The sequence below is a fragment of the Nipponia nippon genome, unplaced genomic scaffold (assembly GCF_047370975.1).
Source record: "Nipponia nippon isolate SJK-2023a ecotype South Korea unplaced genomic scaffold, ASM4737097v1 scaffold_4, whole genome shotgun sequence".
Taxonomy (NCBI): domain Eukaryota; kingdom Metazoa; phylum Chordata; class Aves; order Pelecaniformes; family Threskiornithidae; genus Nipponia; species Nipponia nippon.
In genome coordinates this window covers 96,508,006-96,535,478 of record NW_028262358.1, presented here as the reverse complement: position 1 = coordinate 96,535,478, position 27,473 = coordinate 96,508,006, and the positions used below count along the sequence as shown (strand labels likewise).

Sequence of the window (27,473 nt, the reverse complement as noted above, 5' to 3'; positions counted from 1 at the left end):
GTGATTTTGTGATTCATAGAATCATAGAATATCTTGAGTTGAAAGGGACCCATAAGGATCATCGAGTCCAACTCCCTGCTCCTCTCAGGACTACCTGAAACTAAACCATATGACCAAGAGCATTGTCCAGTTGCTCCTTGAACTCTGACAGGCTTGGTGCTCTAACAAACTTCCCTGTGGAGCCTGTTCCAGTGACCGACCACTCTCTCAGTGAAGAACATTTTCCTAATGTCTAATCTGAACTTTACCTGATGCAGTTTCCTTCCATTTCCTCGTGTCCTATTGCTGGTCACCAGAGAGAGGAGTTCAGCACCTCCCCCTCCGCTGCCCCCCTTGAGGAAGTGGTAGACTATGATGAGGTCACCCCTCAGCCTTCTCCTCTCCAAGCTGAACAAACCAAGTCACCTCAGCCACTCCTCGTAGACCTTTCACCATCTTGGTCACCCTCCTCTGGAGGTGCCCCAAACTGCACACAGTACTTGAGGTGGGGCCACACCAGTGCAGTGTAGAGTGGGACAATCACCTCTCTTGACTGGCTAGCTCTGCTATGCTTGATGCACTCCAGGACATGGTTGGCTCTTTTGACTGCCATAGCACACTGTTGACTCATGTTCAACTTACCATCAACTCAACCCCCCAGATCTCTTTCTGCAGGGCTGTTCTCCAGCCTCTCATCCCCCAGTATTTATGTATAACCAGGATTGCCCCATCCCAGGTGGAGAATCTGGCAATTCAATACACTTCAGTTCTTGAAGATGGGGTTAGCATTTAAGTTTTTCCTGTCAAGGACCTTTTACCAGCTTACCATGACTTTTCGAAGATGATGGTGACCTCACAATGGCATTGGCCAGGTTCCTCAGCACCCATTGGTATGTCTCTTCTGGTCCCATGGACCTACACATGTCCGATGTACTTATGTGCTCCTAATAGTATGTTCCTCTACTGTGGGTGATGCTACATTCCCAGACTTTGTCTGCTACTAGGGTCAAGGAACTGGAAGGCACCTGAGCACACACTTGTGAAAACTGAGGCATAAAAAGCAATTTACTTTGCATTGTACTCACTGTGCCATTGAACAGAGGGCCCTTATTTTCCTTGTCTTTTCTTTTGCTACCAATATACTTAGAGAAAACTTCCTTGTCCTCCCTGATTCTTGTTAGTTCCATCTCCAGCTGAGCTTTAGCTTTTCTAACTCTATCCATGCACACTCAGGTAATGTATCTATATTCCTCTCAAGCAGCTCATCCCCACTTCTACTTTCTGTGCACTATGGGATGAGACATTTAACTACATTAGCATACTAAACATGAAAGAATATACCTTGCTTCTCATCTGTGTTTGTTGGCTTAGAATCCATGATGCACTAAGGCAAGTAGATAGCTCTGGGGTTGGTACCAGCCAGCTAAGATAAACTAGCATACTTATGCCTGTACCTGATAATAAACTTACCAGTGCATTTAAATAAACAATAACAAATAACCAAATCCAGATGATATTCACCTAAGAATTCTAAAGGGACTAAAATAATGACATTGCTGAAGTACTGTCAATGGCATGTGAGCAATCATTTAAATTGACTTTGGGACCAGAAATAGGAAAGGTGGCAAATGCAATACAAATTCTGAAAGGAAACATGAGGGGGTTTACTGTGTAGCCCTGCAGTACAATACTGCCACTGCTAGCAGTAGGCCATAAGCTTTTCACTGAATTTGCAAGGCCTCAGGACTGAGGTTCATCAGGCTTGACCTGTCTTTCCTGCAGTGATGTTTTACTTGGCTTAACTGTGACAGCAGTTTTTTTTCTTCTAATTTGCTTTACTTTTGTTTATCCTTGTATGTTACAACCATAGTTCTATATAGGTAGTAGTAACAAGTAGTTATTCTACGTAGAATTAGTTTTAAAACTCTAATGTAATGCTGTAAAGAAATACAAGAAATATGATAACAGAGGCCTTGAGAAGTGGAGACACGGGATATGATGTGAGAAACACAGGCATGGGATGATAAGAGATGGGGCATAGGTTTGGCATTGGAGAGCCTATGGCTATAAACAACTCACCAGTGGTCAGTTAAAGAATGCAGACCGGGAGCTGGACAAAACTGGTATTAAGGGTAACAAAAAGAACAAAGAAATAATATTTAATATATATTAGAGCCACCATAAAAAGTAGATTCAGATATGAAATAGAACTACAGCCCAATGAAGAAAAAGTGTAAAAGCATTTTAGCAGACATATAGAAATCACCCCAAGTGGATCCTAGAGAGAGAAAGAAACCACCAGTATCCTCCCACTGAAGGACTATAGACTCTGTAACACCGCCCCCAACACCACCACTATGAAACCATTGACCTTAAGACTGGAGAAAGAGGGAAAAGGGCGAGTATAATGTCATGAAAAGGGGCAGAAATTAAAAATTGTGTGAGTACCAAGTTAAATTGCATTTTTATTTATTTTCTGCAGCGATTAGATCTGGCCCAATAATGATTCTATTTTTAACATTTCAGATACATTACCAATAAATTCTTGGCTTTACACATATATAAGGTGTGCTTCTCCCTTGCCCATAACCAAGATTTTGAGCATAACAGAATCAGCTAGAGATGTACATACTAGTAAGTCTGATTTTACCAAATAACTTCCTGAAGGCCCTTATAAAGAATATAACTCGCAGTTACCTTCCATATTACAGTGTAGAAAAGTCAACACTTCTAACAAGACTGTTTAATTTTTAACTGACCCAAACATTTTAACCTCTAAAATCAGAATTTGCGCTTCTTAGGACTTTAGCTGAACTTGTAGTTGGTAGAGATATTTTTAGTTTTATGCGATTTGCTTTGGTTTATTTTTGCACTTCTGCTCTGAATTTAATATTATCACTTTTTTTGCAGAAACTATGTAACAACCAGTATGTTAATAAAGAGTACATAAAGATAATCTACACTAAGCATTACCCATTCTCTATTTTATGTGGCAACAAGCTTATCAAGCAAAATACATTACATGACCTAACAATTTTCTTCACTGCACAAGTACTGAGACTGCATCATATTTTTTTTTCTCTAAAATGAAAGTAATTTTAGCAAGCTACAACTTAAGTGTATTTTTTTCTTTTTTCTGTTTTTGAATGTAGTTATGGTATAAAACCTAACTAGATTTAGTACATATGTGCACGTGTGTGCATGCAGACATACACACAGACCCATTACTTTCTGACCATTTAAACCAAGAAGCTAGTAGGAACATTAAAAAATATGTTATTTGGCAGAGCGTGGACTGTGAAGATTCACCTTCTGAAATGTGGGCCTTTACATCCATGCTATTGCATTTACAGGCCATGAAAAACTCTTAACTCTTGAAGCATGTTTCGTCTCATCCTGAACTCTACGACCAAAATAGGTCAGATGATTGGAGTCTTTAAAATTCTAATTTCTTTCCACAGAACCTGCAGAGAGCACAGAGTGACAAGCCTGGTACAGACATTTACACTGTAGGCACTTAAAAATTAGACGTGATTTATTCCACTCCCAGGAAGTTTACTTTTAATTACTTTGAAAGACAATAAATCCACTTACAGTAATCTTTACTGGACCGACTAGAAGTCAGAAAATAGGTTTTCATAGATTCTGAATATTTCCTCATTTTCATTTGGAGTTGTGTAGAACTGTGCAATAAATGTATTCTTAGAGAAGTCTAGGTATAGTAATTAATCTTTGTGCTTTTCAAAGTACAGTAGTTTCAGTGAATGAGAAAAGAATAAAAAAAGCATAAATAAAGAACTGAACTGACAATTCACACATGTCGGTGTTAAAAGTGTCTGCCTGACTATCTCAGACAGTTGAACAATCAAGTTTAAATGACTTGGTTTTACCATCAGAATTTGAAAATTCTATTATAGGTTACATGAAAAATCTGTCTTTAATAAATTAGTTATAAATATTAAAATGAAGATTTATTTAAGATCAATATAGGTAGTTTTTCAGTCCTCTTAGAATAAAATATGTTTGTATACTGATAAAAAAAAAAAAGAGACTGAAAGCAGCCAAAGTGAAACACATATATTCACTAAATACTGTCCCAGCTTCATAGACTAAGGGGATTCAAACTTTAATACAAACATCTTCCAATTAAAGTGAACATTAGTATATTTATTCTCAAATTTTACCAGCTAGCATATTTTTATTTACATGGAGATGGATTAAAAGCTTTTTGAAAAGATCAGAAAAACTTCCCCTGGCCAGTCAGCTTATGACTGAGCGTCATTGTCTACTGCTGCATGAATTATAAACATGGGCACATATTCTCAAATGTTAAATATGCAGTTAAAATTTCACCTTCTCCTGCTTTAGAATGAAATGAATCATTCAAGGACTCTTAGGAATAGTCCTTCCTGAAAGTTCCTCTGTAACTGTTGTTTTAGCACAGAGTCTTTTAGCTGAGCTACTTTTTACAGAATGTCTTTAAATTTGTTTGAGATGTATTTTATTAACCTTGACTTTTAAATGAACTCATTATTCTGGAACATACAATTTGACTTTTGACCATCTAATAGATTATCTGTCCCTTCTCTTAGCTGCCTCCAGGATTTAGCTGGAAATCTGGCCTTAAAGATTCAGACCTTGGCAAAGTCTTTTGCAGACCTCTCTTTCAAATAGTGTCTTATTGTCTTGTTTGTTTGTTTTGGTACCAGTCAAAATGCCCTTCATATGTCTCACTAAAAAATCTTGTTCATAAAAAAAAACCACACCAGGATACTAAAAGAATATGCAAAACATTTTTCATGTCTGAAAGAGAGAAATTTCCTCTATTTTTATCCCCTTTCATTCTCCTTTAAACTCTTCCTTGTCTGAAGGGAATCAGTCAATCATTGTATGTGAAATATGAAGAAATCCAGAACAACCACTCACAGAGTCACTCACAGAGAAAGGGAACCTTCCAGAATGAGCATCCTACCCAGCCTGGATAAACAACACCATCCCTGCAGGTTCCTCTGTCCTCTGGATCACACAGATCCCCTAACCATCCCACAGAAACTCTCCAAGGGACATGAAGGTGCTCCACCTACCTGAGCCAAACAGTGAGGATGCAACTAGTATAGCATTGATATTTCTTTATGGATGCTTATTGGATTAATTTCAGTGTTGACAAGAGAGGCAAAGAATATTACAGGAAGGCAGTGTGCTCACAGCTGTACCAACAGCTATCTCCAACCTGTAGCTCTCCTAGCTGGGTCTCTTCTTTAACCAGATACCTGTTCTGGATGTTATCATTCTTCCTCTACCTTTGCTATAAGCCCAGATAGTGCAGTAGGGTACTTAATCAAAACTTCAGATTTTTTAAAAAATGAGTGGTTTGTATAAGCCCTCATAGGAGTCCAAGAAAAACTGTCACAGGTGATGGAAAATCATACTCATTTCCAATTAAAAAAAAAAATATTTAGTTTTGCAGTTTTTCACATTTTCCCATTTGCCAAAATTACCTCTGCTTTATAATTTTTTGTCTAACCATAAAAAATATCAAAAGAATATTTTTTCACTTACATTTGAGTTTCATATTTCAGAAAGCACACTGCCAAACTTACTTTTACATTATTGAAATGAGGACTTCTCAATGGTATTCATAGAAATTAGTTTAATGTTTAAAAAAACCAAAACATAAACAACTGTGTGTTTGCAGAGGTAGATAAAATGCTATGAGAGATTACTGTTCTCTCAAATTTGAGTGAACCTGCTTTGATAAGCATGGAAATGGAAAGAGAGTTCTTGTATGGTTGGCTGGCTGGTAGCCTCTACATGAAGGTCATTAGCAAAGAAATAATCCAACTAAGATCAGCAAGAAAACATTTACCTTGGCTCTTATTTTTGTTTACCTTAAAACCGCAGATGATTGCACTGTCAATGCAAACATCTCTCTCTCTCTCCCCACACCTCCAATTTCCTTGAATGGAAGGAAATGCTCCTTCAAGCATGCTTGAGAGACTGAATAATAATTCAGTTCCAGCACAGGTCAGGTGAAATGTTAAAAGGGAAAATAGCTTTTAACAAGATGAATATCAAACATTCAGACATTCAGACTTTCATTCCTAGAACAAAAGTAAAATTGCATATGCCTCATTGAATACACCCCTTACCCCTGATCACATATGTATGTAGTCATCCCACATAAGTTCATTATATGAACTGATTAACTTCCATCTTAGCTAAGATATTTTCCTCTCATTTGGGAATCTGAAAGACTGATACCTTTAATAGTTAGAAGGGGTTTTGTTTGTTTGTTTGTTTAATTTTTAGTATAAATATCATTTATATTCATATACACACATTTCAGTGCACTTACTCCATATACTGACATAAAAAGTCAGGGTAAAATGTAATCAAAACATGCTATATTCCCAGAAAGATCTTCTATACTTTCCATTTAAAACCCCATCAAACTGGAACTTGAAGCTAGCTTTCTTGCAATGGAAGCAGATCAAACAGGTTTATCTGTCAAAGATCTTTTGAATAGATAATATTTTTTTTAATGTTAGGGTACAAGTAAGTTTAGTTCCTGGCTTCATTAGACATTTTCAATCTGCAGCTGGGGCTGCCTAAAATTAGGCAAAGCTAATTAGGATTTTAATCTCTCTGCATATCAATGCCCCCCTCTATGAGAAACGGATACTCCCTTACTCAGAGGAATGTCATAAGATTACAGACTGTGTTAGATGATGACAGAATTTGCTGTTGATTTCACAGTGTGACAGACATTCTTATACTTTTCTCTTTACTCCCATATACTATTTGTCAGCCTGCCCTTAACTTCTGTGCTTTTGTCTACTTCTGGACTCAGTATCACCCTCAGATTCTTCTCTCATACAAAAGAATCATAGAACCATAGAATGCTTTGGGATGGAAAGGACCTTTAAAGGTCATCTAGTCCATTCCCCCTGCAATTGGCAGGGACATCTTCAACTAGATCAGGTTGCTCAGAGCCCCATCCAGCCTGGTCTTGAATGTTTCCAGGGATGGGGCATCTACCACCTCTCTGGGCAACCTGTTCCAGTGTTTCACTACCCTCATTGTAAAAAATGTCTTCCTTATATCTCACCTGAATCTACCCCCTTTTAGTTTAAAACCATTACCGTTTGTCTTATCGCTATTGGCCCTGCTAGAAAGTCTGTCCCCATCTTTCTTAGGAGCCCCCTTTAAGTATTCAAAGGCTGCAATAAGGTCTCCCCACAGCTTTCTCTTCTCCAGGCTGAAAAACCCCAGCTCTTTCAGCCTTTCCTCATAGCAGAGGTGCTCCATCCCTCTGATCATTTTTGTGGCCCTCCTCTGGACCCTCTCCAACAGGTTTATGTCCTTCTTGTACTGAGGACCCCAGAGCTGGACACAGTACTCCAGGTGGGGTCTCACCAGAGCAGAGTAGAAGGGCAGAATCACCTCCCTCAACCTGCTGGACATGCTTCTTTTGATGCAAACCTGTGTTCTATTCATTTCTCTCTATACGTTATACTTTCTTCACCAAGCCAGGTGAATAAAGTTTACCTTTTTTTAGAAATACTATTTTACTGTACTGAAGCTATACTGAAATATTTGGCTACACTTCCTTGTGCAGCATTGTACAGAATGTTCTTAAGGTTCCAGAGATCATAGAGTCTAGTAAGGAATACATCCTGATGAAAGACTGGTTGAGTTTGCCTAAAGAATGTGTAGAATCAGGATATTGCCCAGTGTCCTTAGTACAAACATGATATGGACAACAGCAGGCTATTGTGGGTACCAAACCTGACAGCCTTAGTTGCACAGCCAAACTTTTTGCTCCTAAAGCACTCTATTCCTTGATTTGCATTGGCCAAGAGGAAAAATAATTTGCAGTAAGTGACATGAATATTACACTTGGAGTTCCAGAAAGGTGGTGGTTTTAAGTTTTATAAAAATTTCTTGGAAAACTGACTCTAATTATCCACCAGAACTGTGGATTGAGAACAGGATGAGATGGGTTAAAAACCTGGAGTAAAGATGAATGTCAGTGTACTGAGATGACAGCCCGAATTTGCCGCAAAGATTGTTGTTAGTTCTAATGTTATTTAATGTTGTTATTAATGATTTTATTAAAGTTATTAATGATCTGGAAAGTAGATTAAACAAAAATTTGATCACATACAGAGTTTGTACTAAATTGGTGCCAAATACTGAGGAGAAAGGTATAATACAAACAGATCTAAAGAGGTTAAATATTTGAAAGGAACACGTTTTAAAAGTGAGATATGTCTCAGGAAATAGAAGCAAGTATATTTCAGAAAAACAAAAAGTAAACCAGAGCTATTCAGAGAGAGAGAGAGAGTCCCAGAGTGAAGACCAAAGTATAGCAGTTGTTGCTGAACGTAAGTTTCCAATATAATACAGGTTAAAAAAAGTGAATAGGTCTTATAGTGCCTATCAAAACTGCTTATGTCACAGGAAAAATATACATCAGTGACAGACATCAATAACACAGATGAAGCTATGCTTTCAGTCTGTCACATTGTAGTATTGTATATAGCATTTCAACAGAATAGTGTTTGTTTTCTTTTTTTAGAAGGAACAACTACTGAACACAGAGCTTGAGAAACAGCATAAGAAAGCCTTCAAGATTGAGTTCATATGTTAGCATAATTCTAGCTTTAGTGGAGGTACAGTGGACTGTGTCACCTAATGATGTGGTACATTGTGTCTGAGAAACAGTAAGCAATACATGGTTAAGCATGATTATCCATACTTCAAAGAAGAAAGTCGATGTTCAGGTTGGTATAGGAATACTGCGGTGGATTGGTTTATTTGAACATGGTAAAACAGGTAACTGTTTTGCTTAATCATGTTTTCTACATAGTTTCATTCATGATAATTTCTTCAGACACACTAAATCCCAACTTGAATGTTTCCACTATACAGAAAGACTTCAGGAGCTAAAAAGTGTAAGACTAAAAAATTTTAAAGAAATAAAATAGAGCTACAAAGATCAGCTGCATAAGGAACACAGTCAGTAGGTCTACATGATAGTGTTGTTCATCTCTCCAATGCATTTTCTATCTTTAAACATGCTATATTTATATCTACACTACACATCTTATCATGTTTTAAACCCATTAGTGTGATTGATAGGTGATTTTATAATGCTGTCGATAATTTTTGTACTTAGGTAACATCTGAAATGTTGTACTCGGTTGAGCTAATCAACACAGGCTCAGTTAAGAAGCAGAAAAGATGTTTCTATGGCTATTATAGATCATCAACTTTTTAAACCACTTCAAACAAGTTGTTCTGAAGGCTTTTTGACTAAATTTACACAAAAGGCATACTTTCTTCCTGTTTCTTATTGATGACTTGATGATTTTTTGGGAGTGATATACAGCTATTTGAATGTACACTGTCTCTCCAGCTGCCTCTCTGGATGCTTAAAGAAGCTTCAAATTCCTAGTTTCCCTTGTCACTTGCAGCAGATTTGTATGTTGGGTAATGAGAATGAATAATGCACTGCTGTTATCTATAAGAGACTTAGGAAACTATCCACAGAGAAAAGATCTTAGATTCCTTTTAGGTTTTACTCTGAATGAGTAAACAAGGAAAGAACAGACATCGATAGATGTAAAGCCAGAAGAGACAGACAAGCTAAAGCAAATCAGCAGAGTTCTGGAAACTCCCTGAGAGTAAATTTGGGAATTGTGTGCCTTAGTAAAATGAGCCATGGAAGGCTGGTAGGAATTGGAAAGCAGGAGAAGAAAGTGGTAAAGTGGGTAGTTTGTTTTGCATGCACCTGACTTTGAAGTCAGACTTTCACATGAACACATTGTGATTAGGAAACACTCCCACTATGTCTCTGAAACTTTGCTACATTTAAAATGTAGCAGTTAGTGCAGTAGAGCACGGCTCTGCAGTTAGTGATGTAAAGCACCACTCTGGTTTGAGTGCTGGTCTAATAGTCCCAGAAGGTAAAAGGTCAAGGGTTTTGTACTTCACTTAAAAAAAAAAAAAGTTCGACAGAGGTGGATGAAAGTAATTTTTGGAGTTCATGAGCAGATGTAGCCAGCTAGAGTATTTTATATGTCAAGTTTAAGGGAACATTTTTAAGCATCTCTTTCAGTCGAGGACTTTACTCAATTATTTACTTAGAAATCCATAAACATTGATATCATATATGCTTCTTAACAAACTACAGCATCTTTAAGTTAATAACAGTGTAATATGTAGTTATTCTCAATAGACAGGAATTCTTTCAAAATTCTTTCTTATTCATATGGGTCAAATATATTCACTGTACAGTGACTTAAACCAGAAACTGAAATACTAAGAGATATGAGCATATTCATAAAGATCCCCATGCATTGGGAACATTTTGTTCCATTTTAAAATCAGCCAGAACTTAAATACTGATATTATATTTCTCTTTGAAATATCAGGTAGAACATTTTCACAGTCTTTTGGCTTTTCATGCCATTGCTGCATGCCAAAGAAAGAAAAGTATTTCCAGCATAAAAAATTTAGTAGTCTTACTATTTCTTTTGGAAATCAAGACCTGAGAAAAATTGTTGACTTAAACTGCTGCAGATCACATTCTGCCTGGAGTTCCCACAAGTATGGTACATCAGTCATTAACCCTCGGTTAGTGTTCTAGAGTTTATCTGCTTCAAATTAAATATTATGCCAACATGGTTTAATGTATTATTCTTATTTTTGGACTGCATACTTCTCTATCCTTTTATCTCAATCAGTTCAGTGGAATGGTCCAGATAGAGTGGAACTGTTGTGTTTTCATGTAATTGACCTTGATATCTTCTTAGGTAAGAGATCTTTGTAAGGACCTGTGCCCTAGCCAAAACCATCTGCCTTTTGCCCTAACTAATGCTATTCAGCCACACCCTATTCTAAAAGACATTTTAAGCAATATGAAACATTTCTAGACATCTGCTGAAGAGTATTAGAGATTTAATTATTTTGGTTGTTATTTTTGCTTTCTGTCAGTAATCACTGAAAGTTCTTTAACAGAAAATTGAATCCTCTGCAAAGCAGTGAGCTGTTCCTTTTTTCTTCATTTAATGAAGACAAGTATTCTGAGTGAATTCCTCTAGTAACACTTAGCAAGTGACTTCTTTTATTCCATTATTTCAGTCCACAGTCATTGATGTTCCAAATCTGTGTGCGCTAACAATTTCTCTTTCAAAGATGACAAAGGTAATAACACATAAAGTGCAATGAACAAAGCTTAAAATGACAGCATGTGTTGCTGAGACATATACTGATGTGTAATTCCAGTGACACTCCTGTGATATAGGGACCTTCATGATGCTACCAGAATTCCTTTACCTTTAGTACAGTGAACAGAGCTGTGGAAGAAATGTTATTGTTCTTTTTATCTATTTGAGTTTTGACTCTTACACTGTACCTCAACACGAAAGACAGACGTTCCCCAAATATTCTGGAGATGGCTGAAGACATCCCTGCAAATAGGAAGTAGTGAATGAATTCCTTAGTTTGCTTTGCTTGTACATGCAGCTTTTGCTTTACCTATTAAACTGTTTTTACCTCAACTTCCAAAACTTTTCTTGCTTTTACTCTTCCGATTCTTTTCCCCGTCCCACTGGGGGAGAGTAAGCGAATGGCTGTGTGGTGCTTAGTTGCCCACCAGGGTTAAGGCATGACATCACTGTATTTTGGAGAACAAAAGAATTTAAAAATGTGGATTTAACCTGACAGAAGTGTTTCAATTAGGTCATGTCATTGTTTTGTTCACTACTATAAACATTGTCTTAACTAGATTGTGAAAGAGATAGGAACTTTTATATCCCATCTCTTCTTCTCTGGGACATTAGCTATCATGGCACCAGAGATTCTTTCTACAGAAGACTGCTTCAAACCACCTACATAGTTCAATAGTGCAAGCACCATCCAAATCTGTTTATATTCATTTCCTGTGTACCTGTAGAAATTAGCAGCCCTGTCTCAACTCAATAAAACAGAGAGAAAGAGAAAAAAAAATTGATCTGTGAATGATCTTAATGAGTCTTCTAAAATAAAAGTTTGAAGATGAGGAAAAAGTATGTAACTGAAGTAGTACTTTAAATTCTGGTTGGTGAGTTTGCTTGGGGTGCAGTCCATTTTAGCAGCAGTAAGATTATTTTAATTAAAAGACTTTTCTACCACCTAAATGAAGTGTCTAGCATGCCCAATCAATTCCTGCCAATATGCTTGCTCTACACACAAGGAAAGATAGTAATTAATTAGAGGAAGCTTCTTCAAGGACAATTGGTCTACTGTTGAAAACCTGAGAAATCGCTGACATGGATTGTTTCATTTCAATGTCATAAGCCATGTTACTTACATGTATTGTTGTAGATACAAGGATTTTTATCCACTTTCAGAGAAGGGAAAAAGGAAAAGGAAACTAAGGAACTAACAGTAGAAGGAAATAAAAAGCACAGAAGTCACGATGTCTATCCAACAAAAATAACTATATTTTATAACCTTTTTATTCTCTCCTTTGAAAGTTTAAACTAAACACATGGTTATTTTTCTGAGTCAATTATCCAAAATGTATTTTACATATAAACAGAAATAAGAAATGTAGTTTAAAATTGCATTTGTGTGTATACGCTGAGCTTCTTCAAGGTTTCATTAAAGAGTATGAAAGCAAAATGAAATGTTTGTATTACTTTTTAAATCAAAGTTCTGCTTTTCACAGCTGAGAATGTTACATCATGTCATACTTTCTTTTCCCTAAGATAAGTCTACTCCAAATATAATTTAAATGTTGATGCAAAGGCTGCAGCTGTAGTGTTTATAATTTATAAACACAATTAAGAACAATTAGACGTGAAACTGCAATAACCTTTCTGGTTGCAGACGTTATTTAATTCAGAGTCAAGTAAACATGCCACAATTGCCACTGCATTGTCCTTCCTTCTCTCCCTTCCCAGGCACATAAATGAAACAATAAACAGCTATAAATGAAAAATGCTATGGAACAAGAGTGAAGGAGTAACTTATTATTTTAAAATAGAAAGAAGTAAAAAGTATAAATAAATTATTGCAATATAAAGAACATCTTTCTTACAATGAGTTCCCACAAAGGAAAGAATCTTGACCTTATAGTAACACGTCCCTGAACACTGAAGTCACTTCCACTTGAACTCAGTCATAACTCAGTGTTTAGTAAGGTTAAGTTGTATTAATTGCATACATTTATTGCCATTTACTATAGCCTGACAGACTTTTGTTTCATGATTATGTTGTACAGTAGAGACATTTCTATTATCTCAAAAGCCTTGAAGTATTGTAGTGAAACATTACTTTTACTAATAAATACATAATTTTGGTTGTCACACCAATAAAAAAAAATAACACAAGATTAGATTGAAAAAAGAAAATCATACAGGTGGTAAGCTGGAAGTGAAAAGAGAGGTTGATTGTTACTACTGGCTGTGGTTTCTTTTTCAATGGCAGTAGATTTAAAATCCATTTCCTCTGTGTATTAATAACATTTCTTTAGAGTAATTTAATTTTCATTCTTTAGGTACTAAATATTAAGTTTCTATCTTTCAATTGGTTATTTATAAAATTCTGTTAATCTTTTTGACACTTATCTTTAAATTGATACACATATGGCTAATATCTCTTTCCTTAATGTTACTTAAAACTGGAGTGAATCACATTCAATGCTTCTCTTTCAGTGCCCTCTCTAACCAAAAATTAGTGAAGGATTGTACAATCCACCTTAAATGAGCTTCTATTTAAAGAGTAAGACTGGAGGAAAAATTAGAAATTGTTTTCCTTGCCAGCTGAAAACCAATGTGGTTAATGTAAGCTATTTTTCTAGGTTTCTTTTATAGCCAATAAAAGAGAAACAGTCCTCAAGAAAGTGTTCCAACCACTAACAGATACCTAACACAGGTGATCTTAATTCCCCTCTAAAAATGCTTACTTATTGATGATACATGGAGCCTTGAAGACTTGTTTACTAGGTCTCACATTACTTCAGAAGCCTAAAGTTAAGTGAATCAGTTAACCCCACCCCAAATTAAGTTGCATAAGTCATTGGTGGCCCGTTGAGGGATTAAAATAGGTGGTGGGATTCAGCTCTTGGGAAAATAAAGTTATCTGAACAAATACAGCCTGATACAAACTAACAAACTCCCTGGGCTCCATTGCTTTCATTAATTAGATCTCCAGGAACTATAATGAGAAGGCAGACATCTAGCTCATATGCAGAACTTCTACATGTAGACATACACTTAGTCTCTTAATCTGAAGCTGAAGCCTACTCTAGGTCTATTCCTACTACAGCCTTCATGGGGAAGCTTCAAAAGTAACCTGTAAGTTTGACTCAGATTTTGTAGGCATCAGAGCAGAGGGCAGAAAATGCAAAGAAATGTGATTACTCCTCCAAACACTTCTCTATTCCTTATTTTTGAAAATTCAGCATTCCTATACTTGAATATTTAAAAGGAAATGAAACTACAAATTTCTACATTATATGTGTATGCTTTACCTGTGAAATCATGAGGACACAAACACTGAAACATAGGTTGCTCTCTCAGTTGGCTCATATCGATGCAAGTTGCTCCATCAGAACAAATATTTGGGTAAATTAAACATGCATTTTCAGCAAATTGGCAAAATTCTCCTGTCCATCCAGGTGCACAGAGACACTAGATATAACAAACATACAAACAAACACACAAACAAACAAAAAACAACAAAGAAAACACAAAATGAAAATGTAATGTAGAAATTTCTTTGGGTAGAAGAAAATTTCTTTGGGTCTTGTATTTTACTACTGACTAAAAGTATGTTAGAATGCAGAGTGTTACACCCAGCTGAGACTTCTTCCTGCCTGTATTTGCAGATGATGAAACAGTTGAGAGAGGCAGAACTCATCTACCATGTCTGTTGATAAAGTGTGGGAAAAAAGGACACATGAGTAGGAGGAAATGGCAAAGATAATTACTGGCTGTGAGGGATGGAGCTGCCTGCAGAAAAAGAACTGAGTGTGAAAAAAGGATTTAAAAGGCCTGGAGGTGAGGGAGAAACCAGGCAGTGATACTAAAACAGCCAGCAAGACAGACAGTGGCCAACGAGTAATGAGAAAACATAATATGGAGCTTCTGTTATACATTCTGACCCAATCTGTTAACTAAAATAAATAAATATAATTTCTTCAGAGGAAAGGGGAAGATTTGAAGCTGTCTAATGAAGTTTTTAAGTACAAGGCTAGAGCCACTCCTTTAATTAAAAATAAATTTCTGGAGTAATGGAGATATCTTTGGTAGTCTTCACAAATTACCTGTCTTTTGTTTTGGGACAATGACAATACAATCATGATTCATTGGACAAAGAGTTTCATTTACAGAAAAATGGAATTAAAACATAGGAACAAACATGTAGCATTATTATTCCATTATTATGACAGAATTATTGTTAAACATTATTATGACAGAAACATGTTGGCAGAGTCTTTTTACTTCAATATCTTTCAAGGACCAAGACACATCATTAAAAAAAATGGAAGACACTGGTTATAACCATAAACAAAAAAAAAATTACACTGAAAATATTCTACTGGAATAGAAGATTATATTAACTTCGCAAAAGAATCCTGTGAAACCTATAAATTACAAGTGCACTGATTAGGATATAATTAGTAGTAGCTTGTCTTGAATTCAGTTATAAGGGGAATAAAATGGTATAGCCAACGGTAGCATAAAAGTATTTTAGAACACTGTGAGAGTGTAGCCAGGCACGATGTATAAGCATTTTACATGAGTATGTGTACAATGTACCACCAGAGGGGCAGAGATAGGTGTAGTTGCACATCATGCAAGTAACAAAAAGTTGCCAAAGGACAAGATTAGCATAAGGCATGGAAAATAGGCAGAACATGGCTGAATACAGGAGAAGAATGACTGGGAAGACACAAAAAAACCCCAAGGCCAGTAATATCAGGAGACCCTCCTTTTTTAAGGGAAGGAGGGGGTAAAATAACTTAAAACATCAAGTCTGAAGAGGAAGCATGGAGAAAAAGGAAGACAATATCACCTCAGTAGTGACATCAAAAAGCTCACGAGACAGAATACCTTGACCTTGGGAACTAAGAACCACCAAGGACTGTAGTCATCAGCACTAACTATATAGCATCAGCTCCATAGTATTGTATAATCACATATAATTTAGAATGTATTGTAGAATAACAGTATGTAAGCATAGTGAGAATGACTAAAAATGTGCAAAAACTTTTATCATTAAGTACGCTGTTTATAAATTAATTCAGTAAAGATTTGTTTTAAAGTTTGAAACTGGCCCGACCTATCAGTCTAAACATTCTAAACATTCCCATTACAATGATCTCTGATTCCCTAACTGATATACATGTTTTGTAAAAATGAACAGTATTCAGGTGGCCAAGTGAAGCCTTTAAGAGAACTGCAGTGATGGGAATCTCTCATTGTGAATCTCTGAGTTGAACTAATGAAACAGCAGATAGCTAAAATGGGCTGTCATCTCCTGAGTGACGCAGATGTAAGAGGAGCATGATATGCAACAGAATTAGTGTGACTTGCATTCCCAGGTCCTGGAAGAATAGAATGTTCTCCAGCGGCTGTACATTCCTTAGTCCCTATTTTCCTAATTACTGTCCCTGCATCTCTCTGTTGTGACAATGCCCATACATGACTCTGCCATTTCCTGATTTCATTCCTCTCAGTCTCCAGAAACGCCTGCCACTCCCTATGTACTGTCCTTGTCCCTGATGTTATGTTTGGTTAAATTTGACACTACTATAAAAATGTAAAAAAAAAGGTGACATGTTTTAGATTACTGTATCTATGGGTATATCTACCATTGTCATTCAGTATACAAAGCTTCCCCCAAACAAAACTATAAAAATATGATTTATTCTGTATGTTAGTATATTTTACATTCATAGAACCCCAGAATAATTTAGGTTGAGAGAGACCTTTCGAGGTCATATAGTTCTACTCCTTGCTCAGAGCAGGTCGACTTTAAAATCCAAGCTGGTTGCTCAGGATCTTCTCTAGTTGAGGTCTGAATATTTCCAAGGATGGCAATTCCACAGCCTTTCTGGGAAACCTGTTGCAGTGCTTAACTACACTCACACCACATTGTGAACAATTTCTACTTAATACCTAGTCAGCATTTCCCTTGTTGCAACTTGTGCCAGTTGCCTCTCACTCTATTGCTGTGCACTTCTAAGAAAAGTTTGGCTCCATTTTGTCTATGATCACCCAATAGGGAGCTGAAGAAAAGAATTATATCCACATTCAGTTTTCTGTTTTCAAGGCTAAACAAACCCAGACCCTTCAGCCTTTCCTCATATATCATGTGCTGCAATCCTTTTACAGTGTTGATGGCTCTCTGCTGGACTTGTTCCAATTTTGTCAAAGACTTTTTTTTTATACATTGAAGCCCAAAACTGCACATAGTACTCTAGGGGTGGCCTCACAAGTGCTGAGCAGAAGGGACTAATGACTTCACTTGATCTGCTGACTACGCTTTTACTAATGCAAGCCAGTATTAGATGAAGGTAGCCTTTAACACCTTCTGATTAGATTGATCCACTCCCTCATCTGCCTTAAATGCATCCTGTCGAGCCCTTTGGACATATATATACTCCCTTTTCCTAAGTAGTTCCTAGTTTGGCATTCCTCTATCATTGACAGTACTTCTTTCCTCCAAATTTTGCCACTTGGCATAGGGACTTGGGAAACATAAAAGCAGATATTGCCAGTAAAAAACAGGGCAAAGGCATTGAATGTCAGCCATCTCATTCAGTAGTGGGCTTGCATTATCCTTGGTCTCTTTTTTTTCTGCTGCTGTACCTATAAAAATGGAGTTTCTAGGATAGCTTCTCCTTTATGATTGCTTTTCATAAAGACGGCATTTATTTGGAAATTCTCATTGACTAGACTCAACCTTTTATCTGCTCAGTCACTAAACATTACTATTTACAATATTAACACTGTTTAATCAGTATTTTCTTTCTTTAAATATCTTATTAAGTCCATTCTTCAAGAAAGAGCTTCTTCAAATAAGTTCACTTAAGTTTAACCTTCTTCCTGGTGGATAGATGTTCATTTAAAAAATCTGTTCTTAGAGTGGGGAAAAATGCCAGAGGCTGAGTTGTTGTGAAAACTACATTTACTTTTCATCTAGCAAAGTGGCTTTTCTGCACCTGGGGTGAAATGTATTACTTGCAAGACAACATTCAGGAATTAAATCACTATTTCCAGATTATGCCTGAATTGTTTTGAGGATAATTAAAGGACAAGTCTCCAGGATGCTTAAGCCAGCACTTTCCACCAACATTAAGTGACTTTTTTAAGCTGAATTGAAATCATCCCAACAGCTTACTGGTAGTTTTGTTGAAAAGTGGTATAATAACCTTTTTTTTTTTCCTTCTCAGTTTTCAATTGCCTGGTAAAATGACTTGCAAAATGAAGATGTTCATGTGTATAAGGTGCTCTGCTACTTTTAAAATACCTGGACAAAACCCCAACTCAACCCAAAATTTAGAGATCAAACTGGGTATGAATGTTTTCAATTTTGTTTTGTTTTACATATTCTCTTATGTTGTTTTTCCTTACCCTCAGATTTTCTTCCTTTTTTTTTTTTTTTTTTTTCACTCATTCTACAAATACAGTAGGAGTGATATACATATCCTTACCGTTGTTTATTTTCTCAATTTTTTCCTACAGGTATGCTCAACATGAATGACCAGTTTATGACAAAAGATTTAAAGAACTCAGCACATGCTGTTTGGCCAAATGACAAAAAAAAAAGGAGTATTATTATTTTTCTACGTTGATGCAGCTATGAGAATTCTTAAAATAAAGAAAACAAAATCCTTAGCTTAATATCAGGGGAAAAAAAAGTTACAATTTTTTTGTATGTAAAATGCATGCCTAAGTGAAGCTGTAGAAGTTACTCAAACTGGGAAAATAATAATTGCAAAGAACATAAGGAAATTTAGTTCATAGATAACAAACATTTTGCTACTTAGTGAACTGGACTAAGGGACTTATTTGGGGAGATGTTTTTAATCACATCCTGCTTCCAATTGAAATACATGTCTTTTTATGAAAGAGAAGGTTATGGTCTTTTTCCTTCACACTGTGTACAAAAATTTACATTAGGATAACTCTATAGCTGTCAATAAATTCTGCTGTACCTGGAATGGCTAAGGACTGAAAACTTTACAACATTGATTCATTAGCCTACAATACACCAGGGCATGCGAATGACTTTTTACCATAAAAAGAGAAAATGAGTTGGTCCTAACTTACTACATCTGTCATTTCACAGGGTCAACATTTTTTTTTCCCGAGCATTACATTACTGTCTTGCAAATTATTCTGGAAAAAAAAAAAAAAGAAAAAGAAAAAAGAAAGGTAGAATTATTTACTGAAAGTTTTCTTAAGTCTGCTTCCACATTTGTAAGAAATAGTACTGTAACACATGCTGTTTTAGACTCCTGGAGCTGAATCATAGTGGCGGTACATTGCTTTGTCACATGGATATCCCACCTAACAAATTCCACACTGTTAGAAGTTTGGAAACTCCAAGGGCAGAAATTCCATTTTCATAGCTCTTCAGTGATGCTGCTGTGGGAACACATGATTTCTTCTCTCAATTCACAGACTGCAAAGATTCAGTGAAAATGCTCTAGTTAGGCTTCTCCTTTAACAATGTTCTTTCAGAGTATATGGGAGCTAGCAGAGTCTGTAAGTGGAGGTATTCAGTTCCCCACATCCTGCTTATGTTATGTGAGCCATTATTACCCTGTTGATTCTTGATGGCTGCTGAAGTGGCTGATCTCTGTTACTCATTCAGTCCCAGATCTGAGTTGCTAAGGGACCCACAAAGGAGGCTCAGCTTTCTGCTAGTACAGCTGTAGTATCCTGTCTACTGTGATGATAGTTACTCCTGCACCTCTTCAGCTGCTATGCCATACATAATCCAGAATGGATTTTTTTTCATATGTTGGCAGTGCAGTTTATGAAGAGGTCAATTTTTTCAGTGGGGGTCTCTCAGGTGACAGTCTACCTCTGCAGATTCCTCAAACTTCTTTATGAAGCCCAGAGCCCCTTTAGGGGAGTACTCTAGCAAGAAGAGTCACCTGTTTTCCCCTTCCTCTCTCACCCTATCCAGACCTCAGATGATCTAGAATTTTTATTAGAATGAGCCTTCTTTTATGACGTATAATGAATATGTGCATATAGATATATAGCAATTGTAAAAAAAGGTAAGTGAGGCTACCATTCCACTGGAGTTTAACTTCTCATATCAACAGATGTTATGAGAGGTTCATCACTCTGAACTTGGGCCAGAGCCTTTGCCACTGGTTCATATCCAGTGATATTAGGACATGAGGTACATCAACTCTAATATGATATGCTCATTCATGCAAATCCCTGATTTTGGGTAAAACTTAGGACTCTGGGCAGAAAAATGGCATAGCTTGAATTAATTCATTGGTTTTAATAGATATTATATTCTTTCATTTTTCAGGTGGACATATGGGGCGAAAACAGAAACTACTTTTTTATAGTGACAAGTGTTCCTCTGCCCTCTGATGAAGTAGAATTCTGTCCATGCACATTTCATTTAGGGAGGGGGAAGATGAACTTGACTTTTGTGTAGCTTGAGCAGGTGCCACCTCTCTTCTCATCAGACTTTATAAAATAATGAAATTTTATTAATATTTAATTATACCGTAGAAAGGTAAATTAAGAATGTGCATTTTTTGAGTGTTTTGTAGCAGAGGAAGAAAGGGCGGATACTGAAGGACAAAAAATAATCAGCAAGAAGCTGTAGCATGTACTAGAAACTTATTGTACAGTATTGGAAACAGCTGCTGAAGGCACCACAAAATTTATACAGCACATGGAGAATGTGTGTCTGATCTTACTGGCATTAATGAACAGGTTAAAGGATTTTATTTTAAGTTAGATACTTCAGAAATACACAGTGCTGAGTTGGCTGGCTGAACTTTTATGGAATCTTTCTACAACCATCCTCCTTATCTCAGGGGGCCAGGTCCTTATTAGATAGGGAAGTCAGAAAAGAAGAGGTTTGGGGAATGTCTGTATCCTTGAAAAGTGGTTCAAACTTGAGCACAGGCTTGATTTTAACTGATTTTGTCAAAAAATAATTCAAACGCAGCTAGCTTGCCCATTCCTTGAACTTTTTCATGAGATGTGGGAAAAGAACTTATTTCAATGATACACGAAGTTGTCAGTTCCATATTATTAAACTCATACTTTGCTATGCAAGGTGTGAGGCTGAGCAAACAGCTTTCATATACACAGTGCAAATGTGTGAAGGTGCAATGGTCTTATTCAGTATTGTTTTGTTACAAAATCGTAAAATATCAGGACTGGCGGGGGAGGAGCTCACCTCTTCCTCTGCTATTAACCCTCATGATTCAGCTGATATGAAAGGTACCTGTTGTTCTATTTACAGTGAAAACTGAGCCTACACTTTTAATAAAAGTAAAGTAGTACCGTAGTAAAATTCAGTCCAGATTTCTTTCTTATGTTATTGATTATTCATAGGACGCATAGGGCCCAGGGCCTGTTTTTCTTTTACCCAAAAGCAACAGATCTTTTAGATTAGTTGAGTCAGGAGAGTGTAAAAGAAGTTGAAATTGTGAAAGACCCAACCACTACTTTCTTTTCATATTTCTCATGAACTCATGAGCTTACATAAGCTTTGTTTGTTTGTTTGCTTAATTTGCTCCTAACTGTGAATAATCAAAGCTGGAGTTTTCTAGTTTTCCATGAGTATGTCTATTATCATGATCTTTTGCTATAGTATAGCTATAGAAGTATAGCTATAGAAAAAAATGCCCAAATGTTTAGAGGCTTAACTATGAGCTTGAGCTAATTGACACTGAAATGTACTCAATACATTTTCAATGTACATTGCTATATATTATCATTAGGAAAAGGTTCATCACTGAGAGGATGGTCAGTCACCAAGCCTGTCAGAGTTCAAGGAGCATCTGGACAATGCTCTCAATCATATGATTTAGTTTTAGGTAGTCCTGTGAGGAGCAGGGAGTTAGACTTGATGATCCTTATGGATCCCTTCCAACTTGAGATATTCTATGATTCTACGGTTCTATGATTCTATGTGTTACTTACCAGAACTAGGTAACTGTGGGGAATAGTTGATTAATCTGGACATTCTGTGTAAACTGTACATTTCCAGTCCTCATATAGCTCCCATTTAAATACCTATGTACTCCACTGTTGCCTAACATAATTTTAGGACAGAAAAATTTAGTGAAGTTTTGACTCAAGCATTGAGGATATAAGAAGTCAACAATGCACTGGCAAGGGAAACAGAAACATAATATTCAGGAATCACATTAATATTTTGAAAAAGAACATTATATTATGCAATAAAAACATATTTTTCAATAATAGCATTATTTCATTGAAAACACTAAAATTGGACGTTATCTGTAAGTTGCTCTTTTTTGTTGTTTGTAGATAGCTTTATTAGTTATTTAGTGTACACTATAGTACATAGAATAATTCAGGAGGGAAGCAACATCAGGAGGTCTCTAGTAGTATCTCCTGCTCAAAGTATGGTCAACTATGAGATCAGACCAGGTTGCTCAGACCTTTATTCAGCTGAGGCTTGAAAACATCCAATTTTGGAGTCTGCACAACATCTCTGGGCAACCTGTTCCAGTTCTTGACTAACTGCACAGCGAAAACATTTTTCCTTATATCCAGTAGGAATGTCTCTTGTATCAGTTTGTGTCCGTTGATACATATTGATGCAAACAGACTAAAAATCTTATCTAAAGACAATAAAATATGCCTCTGGCTGGAGAACTTCTTCATACCAAATGAAATTAATCTTTTCTGTTCTCTTTAATCCTTGAATTGCCTAGCTGCTATGTTAGGCAATAACATATTATTTTATATAATTGTATATGGTTGAATATATAGGACCTCAGCTCATTAAAAGTTTACTTAATAAAGAATTTTTTAAAGAGCTGTGGTTATTAATATTGTGGCTATTTAGTATCCAACACGTTAAACTTTTACATACATGTATTCTGGCTCCATTATATGCAGTAAAAATTATATTATTTACTGAAAAACAAAGAAATTATATAGTTGCTTTGTAGCATTGTCCTTTCTGTGTTTCTACAACATGGAAGTGCATTACAGACACTTATGTTTGCATATGGTCCCTTTTTAATGAACATTATATTCCACCCAGGTACAGGTTTTAATCTCTCTTTATATATTTCATCACTTTCTATATAAAATTGAAGCATCTGGACTGTAGGTTGCATAGTCTTTGATATAGAAACTATTTCACAATACAAAAGTAATAAGGAATATTGATACTATTCTTATTTGAACACTGTTTTCTTAAGATTATTTTTCCTTTCTCCTTGAAAATTGTGAGGTATTTTTGTCTTTCAATTCCCATTGCCTAAACCTCGTCTTATGTTATTTGTGTCTTTCATCATCTCAAAATCATCTAATTTTTCCTCTGCATACAATTCATAGAAATTACCTTGTGTTTTATCAATAAAAAATGTTTCATACTGATCATGTAGTATGTCTTTCACTTTAATATTTACCTATTTTGTGTATTTTATTTTTCATTCTTTTTGCTGGCTTATGCTTTTATTTATTTTACTGGCAACAGGTTAAAATGACTTTGTCATCTTCTCACAGAAGTTTTGTTTAAAAATGAAATAAAACATTCTTATTGGTTATTTCTGGTGTATTTTACTGTGCATTTATATAATATCCTATACTAGTAGATCAATTAAGATACATTGTATAAAGATTTATAAAGGTATTACATGATCAGAGCTTTAGCTAAATATTTTTTCATTTAAATTAACTCTTGGAAAGCAAGATATTTAGTTTATTACATGAAGAATTCTACTGTTCATTAACTTCTGTACGGCTCAGAGATACTTAACAGCACATATTAAAGGTACCTAGGGTGCCTTGATGCTGTTTATTTCAATAGAATAAGAAAAGCAGGAAAAGGTTGTTTTAATAAAGTTCAAATTAAATACTGAAGAAACACAAAACTGTATAGGACATTTCAAAATTTATGTGAACTCTTCTGTAGAATTACTGCTACTGTGTGGAAGAAAATGGACTAATTAACTTGTGCAAAACTAGCCCCTAATGGAAGTATCTGACTTTGAACTACTGCTATTTGAACAGTCAGCTAGAAGGACAAATATGGGAGAGACATCAGTAGAATTAATGACGGTGGCGAAGTGGCTTCACGGAGATGAAACTGTATTGCTCAGATAGTCCATGGGGAGAAAACAGCAGGAGAGACTCTAGATTTTTTTTAAAAGGAAAATGACAATAATCTATTTTATATGTTGTACATAAGTACAAAAATTACATCTGAGAGCAGTAGATTTTGCAGTGCCAATTTTCATTGCTTCTAGCATTGCTAGTAGAGCTGTTATAAATATTCATAACAATTTTATCACTCCAACCAACTGCTTTAATATATAATATGCCAAACATATTAAATGTAGTTTCCTTATGGCTGTTTTATACTCAGAAAACAAATGTTGATAGATACAGTGCAGAGAGCTTTAAAAAAGCCCTAGTGTGTTGTTTTTTGTTTTGTTTTTTTTTTTTTAAAGAACTACATTTGTTAAACAAGGTAATGTTTTCTCTGTTATACTTCCTCTTCATTCTGGAAATGTTATCTAGAACTTATTTCTCCTCTCATGCAATAAATACAAATGGCTTCTCTAAGAATACATCTGAGGCCTTCTTAGGGCTATGAGATCTAAGCAGTGTGACTGATGTAGCTCAGTTCTGGAGATTATTGCTAATTCTGCATACAGATGCTTTGCTTCTGGGTTATAAATTCAGCCAGACTTCTGGGGATATAGTACCAAAAAGCGTTAGGACTGAGAGTGGCTCCTCAGAGAAGAACTTACAAAGTGGCAAAGGGGAGCAGTGGCAGCAGAGTTTGTTCAAAGGCTGTTAAGGCTGATGTAGGGTGTACCACAGGCCTGTGGGGCTTGGCACTGCTTGCCACTCTTCTGAAAAGAAGAAGATTGATTCCCAGCCTGACAGCTGGCTGACAGGTCTGGTTCTGCACCCACAAGGGCAAACCTCATCTGGTTAGGAATGACACCTGGAGCTTCGTCTGCCTGATCGTAATTTCTGCACAAGTTCTGTTGAATGCGTACCATGTACCAGCTTTCTGATACGGGGAAAAAACACAGGAGAAAGAGAGGTTCCCTCCTCTCCTCTCTCCCTCATCCCTCCCTGAAGAAACATATTGCCTACAGTGAAGACAGTTCTTTATGTTACTATGTAAGCCTCTTCTGCTTTACCAGAGAACATGATTATTCATTCGTACTCACAATTTTACCTTATCAACCATATACCCTCTTGGTTTATATTTTGTTATTGAAATATCTCAGATTCACCATAAAACTCCAAATATAACCGCGATGGCTTTGATATATGGTTGTGAGGAAAAGGATCAAAAGAATATGACATGAACAGCCACAGAGCCATCTGCAGGGCAAGATTTTAGATACCAACCTTTTCTATCATATTCATTTTTCTATCGTGTTACAGTGGATCATACTATTTGATATACACTCTTAAATGCATGTCCATATAAGAAAGAAAAAATTCAGTGACTGGGGAGCAATTATCTCAAAGGTATGCATGTTGGTAGGTAATTAGATGTTTCCTGGTTTGCTTCTGGTTTATACATACAAGTTTTTATTAATCGGTATTCCCTGGGCATATGCAAACACCTGGTGTTTACAGAATACATACTTTGCAAATTACTTATAAAAGTTAAAAGCACTACTTCTTTTTAGTTGGCTTCACTATCCCTTAACAGCACAATCTAACTCCACTGCGTTGTATGAACACTAGCCAGAAATCAGCAGCAATTCCTGCTCCTCCTTCGGAAGGCACCAGAACATCCATTGACAATGATTCCAACATAAAATTTCACATTTAAGTCTCAGTACAGCTTCTCAAAGAAAATTTAAATATCTGCTTTGAATGACCAACAGTAGGTGTAACTGCAAACCACATAATTATAGCACAAATTATTGTCTTTTTCTTTAATGCTGCTGTAGTGTTTATTTGCTTGCCAACACAGCCATGCTATTCAAGCAATATGTATGATTTGCTTAGTCATTGTCTCAAGTGTAGTGCGTGCAAATGGAAATGGACCTTACAATAGCATTGCTTTCGCTTCATCTTTTAGCTTCAGTTTTTGTGCCTGTATAACTCAATTCCTTTGTTAGCTGTAAGCACATAACCTTGCATGAATGAGTGGTTTGTCAGGATGATGGGAGAAAGGCATATTGACAAAATAGACTTGGATACACTATGCAGACCATATGAGTAGAAAGATAGTTGCTCATAATATACTAAGGAGCTGTTAGGCAAATAAAAAAATATGCTATGAATGAGCATTTTTATATCCTGCAAAAAGTGGAATGCATTTTTAATCTGTATGCCCTTCCATAAGAAGTATGTGGCAGAGCAGAAATAGGAAAGGGTGTGTAGCTATTCCAAATCTCCTGCTTGCAACTGCTGTAGGGCTGCACCTTCTTCTCCTTCAACGCACTTCTGTAGGTAGTCGTAATTGGCCTATGAATTCTGTAAATTCTATGCAATCCGGCGGTGGAAACTAAAGAAAACAATCTCTTGTCTCTCCCTAGAGAGTAAAGACAGCTGGTATATCAGAAACTTGACAGTCTTCATACCCTTGACTTTCCCAATATTGTGTTTTAGAAACTGTTCATCTTCCAAAATTTGATAATTGACAGTTCTGTTATCCTCATAATTTACACTAAATTAGTTTAATTTTTTTTTTCCTGGTATCTCTGCTTTTTTTTTTTTTTTTTTTTTTACTTTAGTACTAATGATTCAGGAAAAAAACAGGGGCTCTTAAGCAGGGATAATTCTTTTGCCTTGATCTAAGCAACTTGCTGTGGATAAATAGATAGTTAGGTAGCCGATTCCCCCTTGGGACCTAGAGGAAAGCTTTACAGTCCCCAGGTGATTCCTTGTTTACATTCCCTTTTTACCTGTTTTTACTGCCCAGTCTCCTTGTGCGAGAGGTGTTGCTAGAGCCAGTCTAATTCGCTGGGAGTACTCTACCCAAAACACTACATACCCCCAGGTGGTTTGCATGCGGCAGCGGTATGATTAGAAACAATAGCTCTTTTCTTCCCTGTCAGCTGTCCTTCGGGAACTGTTCATCTTTTCCCCATCTTCACATAAAGATAAGGATAACAGACACCTGTAGCCATAAATTGCTTTAGACACTCAGATTAAAAGCTCTAAGGAAATACTATCAACTGCAAATTAAGAACATTGACTTTTCATTTATAAAATCCATTTAAGAAAAATAAAACTTGCCATGAAAATAGAAATGTCTAT

The 27,473-nt window shown here is 36.2% G+C and overlaps 1 protein-coding gene across 1 annotated transcript in view; it reads right to left on the bottom strand.

Annotated features, from left to right (window-relative positions):
• Nucleotides 1-27,473, bottom strand: part of EYS (EGF-like photoreceptor maintenance factor) — a 923,675-nt gene that overhangs the window by 804,035 nt on the left and 92,167 nt on the right. The window contains exon 7 of the mRNA XM_087776394.1: nucleotides 14,504-14,663. Coding sequence (XP_087632520.1) covers nucleotides 14,504-14,663 — 160 coding nt within the window. The remainder of the gene's footprint in view (nucleotides 1-14,503; nucleotides 14,664-27,473) is intronic.